The sequence below is a fragment of the Chamaea fasciata genome, unplaced genomic scaffold (assembly GCF_029207755.1).
Source record: "Chamaea fasciata isolate MVZ Bird 193981 ecotype frontalis unplaced genomic scaffold, bChaFas1.0.hap1 SCAF_8, whole genome shotgun sequence".
NCBI classification, from domain to species: Eukaryota; Metazoa; Chordata; class Aves; order Passeriformes; family Sylviidae; genus Chamaea; species Chamaea fasciata.
Window position 1 is genome coordinate 11,653,009 of NW_027094093.1, and position 12,069 is coordinate 11,665,077.

The 12,069-nt window shown below is 43.2% G+C and overlaps 1 protein-coding gene across 1 annotated transcript in view; it reads right to left on the reverse strand.

Moving 5' to 3' along the window:
* Window positions 1-823: 823 nt before the first annotated feature.
* SATB2 (SATB homeobox 2) overlaps window positions 824-12,069 on the reverse strand; it is a 130,601-nt gene continuing 119,355 nt past the window's right edge. The window contains 1 exon segment of the mRNA XM_066189651.1: window positions 824-3,884. Coding sequence (XP_066045748.1) covers window positions 3,429-3,884 — 456 coding nt within the window. The 3' untranslated portion in view covers window positions 824-3,428.

Consider the following 12,069-nt stretch of genomic DNA (forward strand, 5'->3'; position numbering starts at 1 on the left):
AGAGATGTGGTTATCCCTTCACCTCCCCTTATTTTTTTTCTCAAGAGAGCACACAGATATTTTATATAAGATATAAATAAGCCACAAAAAAAAGGGAAAACTATTGTATTGGAACTACATGAAAAATAAGTGCTTTTAAAAATTGCTCTACCTCAATTCCTAGACAATTCAAGTCTGACGTGCAGTATATGATTTGTCTGCTAGGACTGAATCCAGGCACTTACCACTTTGTTAGCTTAAGAATTTTGAGCAATTTTTTCCATTTATCTGTATTCTCCCCAAAAACATTTCACACATTTCTCAGATACATCAATCCTTCCGGCATTCCTCTATGCACTCAGTAGGATGCCCTGCTATAAATATAATAAAGCCTTTTATTATGTCCATTAACCATGGACATGTGTGCTCCAAAAGTTTCCTGACACGCAGTCATTTGTGGCTTTTTAATTATAAACAGAAAAAAAATCTACCAGCAAAAGAAGACAGCAGACTGGAAGTGGATCTTTATGTGTGTGTTTTGAGTATATTCTCTGACAGGCTGAAGGCACCCCCGCCCACCAGAAACACCCTGTGCGGGCTCCTACGGGTGCACAAGAAAGCCACTAACACAACAGGCTAGTCCTGGTGATACACATCTGTCACCTGTGCCAGCTCCAGGGGATTTATGCGGGTTTTCAAGACCCAGTAACACCAATCAAACCTTTTTTCAACAGGCAAATACGCCCCCTCCGTCTTGCAGACCTTGTTCCACTTGAGCTCAGGAGAAAAGAAAAAAGGCCCAGTAAATTACTTGACAAATTAAGTCATATTTATTGAATGCGTTTTATTTCAACAACCAAAAAATTCTAACAGCCTAACAATGCACATAAGTTAAAAATTATTTATCACTTAGTGATAACGAAGATAAAGTTGATTTACATGGAAAAATGAACATTTACAATATGTTAATCCTTATTCACATTGTTGATACCGCAATAAAACACAATTTGTTTTTTTATTTTTTTTATTTCACAAAAAAGGCGGAAAATTGTGCTTTGTTAAGAGGCACTACAAGAAAAGTTTCTTTCTCCAAATAGATATTATATGATGGATATTGAATAAATAGACATATATGCATTGTAATTCGCAAAGTTCTGGCAAGACCACAGGCTAAAATGCCCACAGATTCACTTAGAACCACTGCAAAATTGGCAGTGAAATTAAAAATAAAAAGGCAAGACTCAGCATTGAAAAAATACCTAATAAAATTTTTGGTTGAAGTGTAAAAGATACCAAATGTTGATGCCATCATCAGATGAACAACTTACATAGCTTGGCAAAATTCAGTTTCCTTTCGAATGTATGGAGTGATTTTAGCTACAGGATAAGAAGACAGTTTTGAAAGCGTAGCTCTGAGAGAAACATAAAGCAGCAACCATCGAAATTCTGATTAAAGCTGCAGCAAACTACAGAACTAAAGGATGAAGAGCAAAAGGGGCATTAAGTAAGCAACCCACCATAATTTTGCAAAGGTATATGAAATTTATGCAGAGATACTCCTGTTTCAAACATTAGCTCTGAAAAAATCTCATAAAAACTCCAGAGGTTACTGAGCAGCTAGAATTAGCTTGTATTGCAACGTCTTCTCCCTGTATATTGTCTGTTCTGAGTAAATATCTACACGTAGAGGTTTGTTTTTCGTTTTTAACTCCTACCTTTTATACCTTTCAAATATATAAATAGTATTAACAGTTATATTACATTGCCTGGTGTAGTAAACAGAAAGTAACTTTCAAAGTGATATTGCATGAGGTCTTTGTCAAGATTACACGAAAAGCCCATGTGAAAAAAGGAAGAAAAAAGCCAGAAGCCTTGTTGGTACCATTATGGCTGCAGTTTACAGGTGTCTGAAATCAATCCAGCTGCAAGGTGAGGTCTTTGTCTCAGAAATCATTGCACGGAAGTGAAAAGTAAATGCTACTTGGCGTCTCTCTCGACAGGGCGTCTCAGAGCGGGTGGATGCTATGGCAGACTGCAGCTCTGTGCTCAGGCCATCGAGGAGTCAGTCGGGGTTGGCTCTGCTCTATGGATCGTAGCTGCTACCTGGGTGCCGCCGAGCGTTGGCCCAGGAGGGGTGGGAGTGCAGGGCCTGGCTGGAGTGCAGCGCCGGGGCCCGCAGGGACCGGGGACCTGCGGCTGCAAACACTTCATTGCACTGGCACAGAACGCGGGACACGAGGAAGCCCAGCGACAACAGAAACACGGGGGAGGCTGCGAGGAGGGCGAGCGGGAAGTCAGCAACGCAAACCCTCGGGCTGTCAGCAATTTACCTGGACAGGGTTCTCGGGATTGTGGCATTTTGTGTCGCAATGTAACTTTACACACGTGTGTGTTTGTGTGTGTGTGTGTGTGTGTGTGTTTCACTTCAGAATAAACAAAAAGCAACAACAAGAAGGAAGCTTACAAATTTTAAGATCTGAAACAGAGAACAGGTAAATAAAATCCACGGCAAAATGTGGCTGATAGTATGAATTCCATACATCAAATCTCAACACATTGATCTTTTTTCTCTTTCTATAAAGACCTTGTTAATGGACAAGTCTTCTATGCACTGCATTTCAGTTTTAGTCATTCTGAATCCCATGAAAACTCATCTGTTCACTACGGAAAGGACTATCTGGAGAGTGGAACATGCTGCATCCTTTTAAGTGTGCATTGTGTTCAAAGTACTTTTAACTTACTAGGTTTTTTTTAAGGTGCCCTGATTTGTTTTTCCATTTTCTCTCTTTTTTTCCTCTTTTCTTTTTTTGGCAGTGTCGATTTATGTCTTTAAATACCTCAAAAATTACCCATCAAGTTGCCAGATAGGAAGCCATATAATAATGAAAAAAAAAAATCAGGGATAAACATAGAAAATAAATAGGAATTCAAAAATAGTCACCACACCCTGAGAGCAGGCGGCAGTTTATCAAAAAGCCAAAGCAACTCATTGTGAAGTGGTTTTTAATACATAAACAAGTCTCATCTTTACAGAATTCATTTCACAGTCTATACTTTCAGGTTGTAAAGTTCTGTCCCATGCAATTTAATATATATATATTTTATGTAAATATATATATACACACACAAAGTTGTAAATTTCCCTTCACTGATTTCATAGGACCTTTTCTTCCCATTTACTTGCTAGCTGTCCCTTTCATAAGTGCAAGATTGATGAAGGCATAATCCTATGTGACTACAACAATTGCTTCAGTCAGATGTAGGAAGTGTAACACTCGAGTGTCTGTGTCAAGGCGATGTCTGATCGGGCAATGCTGAATTCATTCAGTTTGCACATGGATCATGCGCAACGGAAACAGACAAACAAAAAGTAAAACAAGGAAAAAAATCAAAAATAAAACCAGAAAATCCTTGGATCGATGTATTGCTTTCTGCACTCCCATATCACATTATCTCTGGTCGATGTCTGCTGGAGCCACCTTGCTTTTGTCGGGATTCTCCTCCTCAGCCTCTACTTTGTACATCTCCTCAGAGCCTTCCTCACTGTCGTTCTCCTCCGACTCTGTCAGCAGCTCCTCATCCTTGTACTCTGCCACATCAACCACCGTTCCCAAGTGCTCTTTTAGCTTCCCGTGGTGCTTTACGTGGTAACGCTGGTTCTGGAAGAATTTGATGATGGTGTGCTTGGGGAGATCCAGCTGAGCAGAGAGGGTGTGGATGGCTTCCTGATCGGGATAGAGACCCACGTCATGAATAAAGCTTTGCAGGATACCTAGAGCTTCCAAGGAGATCTTGGTACGGGATCTTGGCTTTTTGGCACAACTGTCCTCAGCAGGTGGAGGAGGAGCCTCTTCTCTGGGTGGGGAATTCTCCTTGGCAGGCTGGGACTGCTGTCTGTGCAGCACCTATAAGATCAAACAGACACACACTTCACATGCTGACCCCCTCAGTGCTTGACATAAGGGCACTTGTACAGGTCTGTACACAGGACCTACTTTGTTTTGGTCAAGAAAAGTACAATTAATATGCATTGTCCACTGCCCTTCTCACCTTTAACACAGCAACACCAGTCACTACAGACTGAAAGGAGGAAGTGATATAAAAGGCAAACGATATAAAATAAATGTATACCCACAAAATAAATAAGAAATACAAAATGTAAGTAGTAAAAAGAAATACAAAATAGTCGAAAGAAAAATTAAGTCTAAAGGTATTACAGTCTCATGGTCACAATGACTGGCCAGTTGCCCCATCCCAGAAAAGTCATTCTCCTGCTTTGCTCCTCTTCTCCCCATCCTTGTTTCCTCCCATCTTTTCAGACTAGACACTTGGACCATTTCTTCAAGATTTCAAGTACCACAAAGGCCTTGGCACATGTGGGATTGTCAGGTGCTACTTTATGAATAATGATTCTGCATTAAAATCCATCATAGCTACTTTATGGAAGAAAAAAAAATAGTAGAAGTGCAGAGATTTGTTAAGATTTCCCTTCTCTCAAGAGAGACAGCATAGTCAATTCAGTTGCTTCACAGAGGTGGCTTTAATGTGTCTCCCGAACAGATTTCTCTGTATTACATCTGTAGTAATTTCACTAGTTGAGAAGTTCTGAGTTCAAATAATTATAGCCCTCCATTCTGAGACACCCTGTGGGCAAACACACTTTGCAGTCTTGTAACAGATTTTCACCCACAGTATCTCCTTTTTGGCAAGTTTCAGGAAAGCATATGTAGCTCTTAATCTTCCTAACAGCTACTTAAAATGACTAAGAAAGGGCCTCGTGCAGCCCTTATTCCAGGGGAAAAAATACCTGTTCTGAATTGTTCAAAACACAGAGGAGCTCCATATGCTTTCTTTAAAACCAAATCTATACAAGAGAGATTAACAGAAAAAAATCCCCCACAGGACTGAGGGCTGTATTTGCCCAGAGGTTTCCTCAGATGCAGGGAAATAATTATTAGAGCTTGACACTCAAAGCTAACAAAATCAATATGAATAACTATTTTCTTCCACGAGTAAGAGCGAATTCTGACTCTTTAACCAAGAAGAAAATGCCTTTGTTGCAAACAGTAACATCCAGAGAATCAACCCTACATTAAAGCTCTCTAATGAAAAAAACCAAAAAAACAAAAAAACAAACCCAAGGATAAACAACGGAAATGTGCTGAGAACTTGCACTCAATTTTACACACACACTGAGCCCCCAGTAAAATGCTACACTAGTCAAGTTATTATGGCAAGAGGGAAGTTCGCTGTGGAGCATCAGCCTGTTCTGCAAATAAATGAAAAGGCTCTGTGCCGAAGAGCCCTTTATTCATTTCCTTCATCAAACGTTCCTGCCGTAACACTGTGTATGTAACATCAGCGATCCCCAGTCACAGCTTCTGGGAAGCAGACCGCAGTCCCCAGGCACTGCCCACCGCAGCGCGGCCGAGGAGCTGAGCCTGCCGGGGCTGCACCTGGCCAGGGCTCTGCCGTCCCGGGGGAACGGGGGCAGGACCCGGCACCACGTCCCGGCGCCTCGGCGAGCAGCGGGGCTGAGCGAGGGCGGGCAGTGCAGGGACACAGCTGCACATGCTGCTGCTGGCAGCGCTGCCCGCTGTCCCCACGGGCACAGCCATGCCAGGACAGCGGCAGGAACAGCCCAACAAGGAGCAGCTCCACACGGACGGCCAAGAGCAGGTGCCAACACAGGACTCGCCACCCCGCGGGCAAAGCTGAGGCTGGGCAGAAACACCACGAACTTGTTTCAGTGCCAATACGTACATTTTCCTCCCAAGCACGTAAATACTGAGGGTGCCACAGAAATGGCTAACCAAGGAGCGGGGGAAAAGGGGGAGCTCAAAGGAAATGACAGATACTCTGGTTTATGTTTTATTGCATCTCTTGCAATAAAAGAGCATAATGTTCCAATGAATGGAATCGCTCAGCTGCTCTTTGAGGATTTCTTTTTTGTCCATGGATTGCTTTCAAAGAGAAGAGCTGACGTTTCCAAATAGAGGGTTACAGATGAGGGTGGGATCTGTACCTACGTCAGCAGGGAGTACTGAAAGCAGCAGAGCCCAGGATCGCTGGCTCTAGCCAGGGACCAAGCCCCACAAATTTGTCACACAGAGCCTACCTAATCTCCCCTGTTGTGGCTTCTGGTCCTGTCCCCCTGACAAAGTAAGGCCCAGAGCAGCAAAAATCAAAAGGATTTAACACCACAAATAAACTGCCAGGGAACTTACAGACCGCGTCACACAAAAGCCACAAGTAGCATTGCTAATCAGAAGCTGGATTCAAGTAGCATCTAACAGAGATAGAAACACGTCCAGAAAGGGTGTGAATTACTCAGTTCATTCTCGCTAGAGTTGGAAGAGGGGTTTTTTTTTCCTTTTCAGTTGACAAATAGCATGAGAAATGATCCAGCTTGAAAAATGTTACAAGACTTCCAATCAAATACAATGATGAAAAAAATCCAACAATATGGGATCAGCAGCAGTAAAATGTTTAATTTGAAGGAGATGAAGAGATGCCTACAGCATCTATAAAGCAATCAGCCAAAGAGAGGGCTGAGTGCGGGAGGGAAGAGTAATTTCAATTAACCCTTCCTTTTCCAGAGTGACCTCTCCACCTCCTCTGGAAGAGAAAAATGCAAAACCTGTGGGTTACCAGTGTAACATACTAGAAAAATGATGTATTTTATTTCATCTCCTGTTATCCTAGGTAATGAAAAAAAAAAAACAAAACCCACACCAAAGCTGCTCTTCTAACAGGTAAATCTCATTATTTTATTAACTTCTGGGGGTTTCCTCTGGATTGCCAGTGGGATTAACAAAGGATTTCAGCCACACTATATTTTTCAGCAACAGAACTTTAGCCATATAGAGAGAGATAGATAAATGCACTGAATGTCCTTCAGATCTGGGCTGTGGTCAGTTTTGCAGCTCCTTCTGACAAGACAGACTATTTAGCACAACAGAGAACACTTTTCTATGCAAACCAGATCAACTGCTGAGCATCTGGTACAATATGAAATCTAAATTACCTTTATGTTAAATATTTGCTTTAAACTACACTTGATTGACGAGCATGCTGGCCAATTTGAGTGATTGGCTAATTTCCTATGTGGCTCTGCATGCCACAGCCGCACAGAGGAAATGGACCACTTTCAGAGTTCCAGATTTTCAGATCTTGGGTCATTATTAGGCTCCTACATCTGCAGGTATAATTTCCAGCAGCTTCACACACTACTGTGCACACTCTGCCATATCGCTTTGGGTGTTGGGTCAGTGCTGCTCTGCATCTGCACTGCCAAGAAGGAAATGGCACTGATCTTCCGTGTACAGGGTGCAGTGCATTTCCCAGCAGAGGTGAACCCTCAGTGGTGGCTGCACCGACCACAAACCATCATGGGGATGGGCTTCTGAGGGAAAGGATGACAACAATGGCCACACTCAGCCTTCCTTTTACCAGGAAAGCTGGTTCTGGGCTCAGAAGGGTGCACTTTGGCACAGATGCCCCACGCCCCCCTTCCTCATTCCCATTTCCATCCCCCATGCCCTTCCCCACTGCTCCCCAGCCACAGGTGGGGCAGCCTCCTCCTCCTCCACAACCAGCACCATCTGGAGCTGACTTCCCTTCTCCTTCCTGACTTCTGATCTACTTTCAAATCAAATGGGAAGATACAGATTTCCTTCCATGCCCAGAGGACTTATTCTTTTCATTCCTTCAACAGATTTAATTTTTAAACTCTATAGGCATGGGCTGCCTTTCAACATTTGAAAACAGACCATCTCTGGAAGATGCTTCTTCATGAAGGTTCATTCAGGTTGAGACTTTGAGACTTTCTCCTCACAGACAAACTTATCTTTTTGAAACAAATTCACCAGCCCTGGTAGAAAGCTTGAAAGAAAATGACTGTGATGGAAGTTGACTTTAAATGATAAAGTGACTGGTCTTAGATCGCACTGTACTGAAATATGATTTGAAGGCCACAATGAAAAGCAGCTGGAAGCCATGTGTAAAATATAATAGTACATGCCTACAGGGAAGGAAGTGAGATATTGAATGATTAAATTTAGGAGAGTATATAATGTAGTGTATCATTACGGGAGTGATCAGGATTATTTGTAATAAGCTAAGGGTTTGTGGTCTATCTAAAATCCAAAGCCAAGAATTTTCAGGGGAAGGGACTGTTGCACTGTTACACACGTATCCACTCCCCATGTCTCCATGTGCTCCCACAGGAGAAACCTGACTGGAGTTCTTACAGTAAAGAGAGGTGAGCGAACCCAAACTGAAAGATGAACGTCATGCAATTGCAGTCTGTGCCTGTACTGTATTTAATTTTGGCTGGATTCACTATGCCACTGATGTTTGTTTCCATTTCCACCCACTTTCTAGCTAGAACTACACACGTGACATTGGTGAGTGGCTAAGGGAGCCAAGCAGGATGCTCAAGCAGGGAACACACACACGCCCAGGCACCACCAGCAGCGAGGCACCAGCTGACAACACCGGCTCTGTGACATGTCACCCTCCACTGCCTGGACAGCCTTTGCAGCACACTGGAATCAGGAACTGCATTTCTATGTGAAAACCCCAAGCTCTTTTATTTCGTAGTGTGGTTCTGCCCTTCCCCTTGCAGAGAGGCTCAGCCATGTGAGCTCCCTTATGCTGGGATTTGCTGAGATGATGAGGTACGTGCCCCTTGCTAAGAGCAGCACCTAAAAAGTCACATTCTTGAAAGACTATGCATTTGCAACAGAGACTGCCCTGTGGTGAACAGACATCGCCTGCCTCTGTGCACACACAGTGTGAGCACTGGCAGGTACCTTGATGGCATGTGGAAGTCAGTATCAATTTTGATAATCTGAACCCACAAGGAGCAAAGTTTAATGGATTGGCCTTCTCTTTGCCAGAGAAGGTTTAGACTGGATATTAATGAAAGGGTGGGAAAGCATTGAAACAAGCTACCCAGGGAAGTGGTGGAGTCACCATCCCTAGAGGTACTTACAATATGTGTAGATGCGGCACTTAGAGACATGGTTTAGTGGTGGACTTGGCACTGATGGGTTAATGGTTGGACTCAATAATCTTACAGGTCTTTTCCACATCAAATAATTCTACCAATCTGTCCTCAGTGGTGGGAAGGGGTCCCTCTCACCTTTCAGCTTTTCTTCACCTGTACACTGTTCTCATAACCAGCCATAACGGTGTATCACATCAAGGACTTCTATGCCAAAGACAGCAAGATTTTAGCCTGCTTAAGGATCCCAAAATAAAGTCAGAGAGAACAGACACATACTACAAAATGTAGGTCCAGAACTTTCATTTCATACACCAAACACCAGTCATCTATTACTGCCCTTACTGAAAGAATTTGCAACTCATCAGTAGGAGTCCCACCAGTTTGACTCCACACAAAAACAATTCACCACACCCCTCCTGCCAGCAAGCCACTGGAAAAGCTCCTTCCCATGGCCTGCTGAACTCAAAGGCAGGGCTGAAGACGGGCCTAAACAAGGTCTTCAGCTGCATTTTACTGAGCAACACCTCACCTCTGTAAGCTGAGAGCCCTCAGGCAGTGCTCAGCTATCCTGGTAAGAGCTTCCTGAAAAGACAAACTCACTTTTGTTGCAACAAAATCTTGTATCAAGGAGACACTGTCCCTCTTACCAGAGTTTACAGGAATGATCCGCAGGAGATCATCTATTCAAATAAACAGCCTTACCCTCCCTAGCCTTGGTCTCTCCTCACATGTAGAAATGTGCAAGAAGAGAAGAGAGGCAGCAGCTGCAATAACCAGGCCTCCACCCTGACAGCCTCCCAGGCTGGGGCTTGCAGGGGTAAGCACGTTAATTACACACAATCACTGTGCCAAGACTCTTTACAGGTTTCTAGGAATGTCTGTACAAGAAACTGTAGCAGAAGTTACAATTTGCACCTGTGTTAATTTCTTTGCTATTAAAAATGTAGTTCTTAAGACTAGTCTTTTTTTCTTCCCTTGCAAAAAAAAATTACATTCTTTAGGGTAAACACTGCAGCACTAGTTGCAGCACCAAAGGAAGTATTTTCTTTGGGCTCATTCTCAAAGTGATTTCACACCTTGACACCATAAAGCTGCGTTAAAGACTGTGGTTTAGTTTCCTTGCTTTTCTTGGATTATACAGTATCCTAAGGTCAAAACTCAGGGAAATCCAAAACTGTTATTAAAAAAGAAAAAGTATCTATGAAGTGATGACAAATTGCAGACTACAGGTGTTAGATTACATTTTGACTCCAGGCAGGTTTAATATACTTTAGTTTCCTCTTACAATTGCCCTTAGCAGGTACTGTTATCGGTAAGGGATTTAAAAAAATATATATGGTACTCAATAAAAGAAGACCGTGTCAAAAGAAATCAATATGAGCGTGCAAAATGGTAGGAAGTCTGACATGGATAAATATGTTCACTTTCATCCAACTTCAGTCTGAGCTTCTTTTAATTTTGTAGCTCAAATGCTGGCCACACATCCTGTGCAATGCAGCTCACTAATTGCTTCACAAGAGTAAACACCCTCATTAGAGACAGTTGCAATACTTGTCTGTGATATGATGTACCCCGTCTCGTGAACACCAGACCAAACCAGCCAACGAGAACTGGTGGCTACACCACCTCATAAGCCAGCAGCCCTGGGTCCCATCCATTTTGTCTGCAGACAAAGCAGTCGCCCACTAAAAAAAAACCCCAAATATTCAGGCCTTCCCTATCCCCCTTCATCTGCTCCTGACCACCAGTGGAGCCAGAATATCGGATCAGACCAACTCTGTGTCCTAAACCTATTGGCTGCGAGGTACATGTCATACTCCAAGCTACATAAAAAGGGACTAAGAGAGGACTCTTGAGGAGAGAAATGAGTTCCACAGGGAACCCGAAGTCAAAGGCAAGTTTGGTTTCCAGGCTGGAATGTAAGCTGGTTGAAGTGATTCATTTCAACATCTTTGGAACACACTCACCACATGCTTCCCCCTTTGCTTTACGGCGGCTGCCTTGCTCAAGGGCAGGAAATAGGCAGGGATTTGAAAGCATGGCAAGACACTGAACACCCAGCCTCAGAAACAGCAGCCCCATCCTGCAATTCTCCAGGACCAAATTATCAAAAATGGTCATAAAAGTGACAAAAAAGACAACAGGAATTAAAAAAGAAAGAAAACCCATGGAATTTTCAGTTGTACATTGATTTTGGCATCCACACAGCGATACGCATAAGCAAAACATAATTAATCTTGACTTGAAGGCAGGGGGAAGGTGTCTCTCCCCCTCCCCAGCACACACTGCTCCCATTAATGCTAACAGGAGCTTACCAGGCATCAAAGAGCAAATCCACCACAAAACATTTTTAAGTGCTATCATCACTGGAGATAAAATATAAATTACAGCCTGATTACACTGCGCTGCTAAGAGGCCACATGTGCAGCATAGCTTGCAATGACAACTTCAGATGACCAGATAACTTTGGGACAGGTCTAAGAGGTTACTGTAAAACATCTGTGCAGAGGAATCTTTCCTTGTCTTTGCTTCCCTTTCAAGAAGCTGTGGCACTGCTGTCTGCACAGTTGTTTGAAGAATGTTTACAAATCAGCTTGACAAAGAGAAAAAAAACTTCTGCCACCACTTGACCACAATCATGATCTTATTCTTCAGTAATGCGTGGTTTATTTCCCTTTCCTGATCTCTGTTAATAGACAGCACGTGCCTACACAATAGCCACTATTTTGTCTGTATAACGTTAAAAAAATAAATCAGAAAACTCTGACAATGCAGAACAGTGTCCCGGTGTTTCCTGGGGTAACTGCTCTCCCTCGAATGCTAACTCAACTCTTCCCACAAAAGCACAGGCACAACTTTCATTGCTGTGCCTGAGAACTGGCTGATTTTATGGGGCAGCATAAATGAGCTCATGCTGATGAACATTCATGCATTAGCTCTGAATTTCCCATCTTGGGCTGGTTCAAGCCAGATCCTTGGGTTCACTGCAGAGCAGCTGCAACCAGCACCGGGTACCTCTTTCTCCAATACCTGGCTGCAGCCTGGGAGAGCTGCCAGCAGCCCCTGCCCAGCCCTCA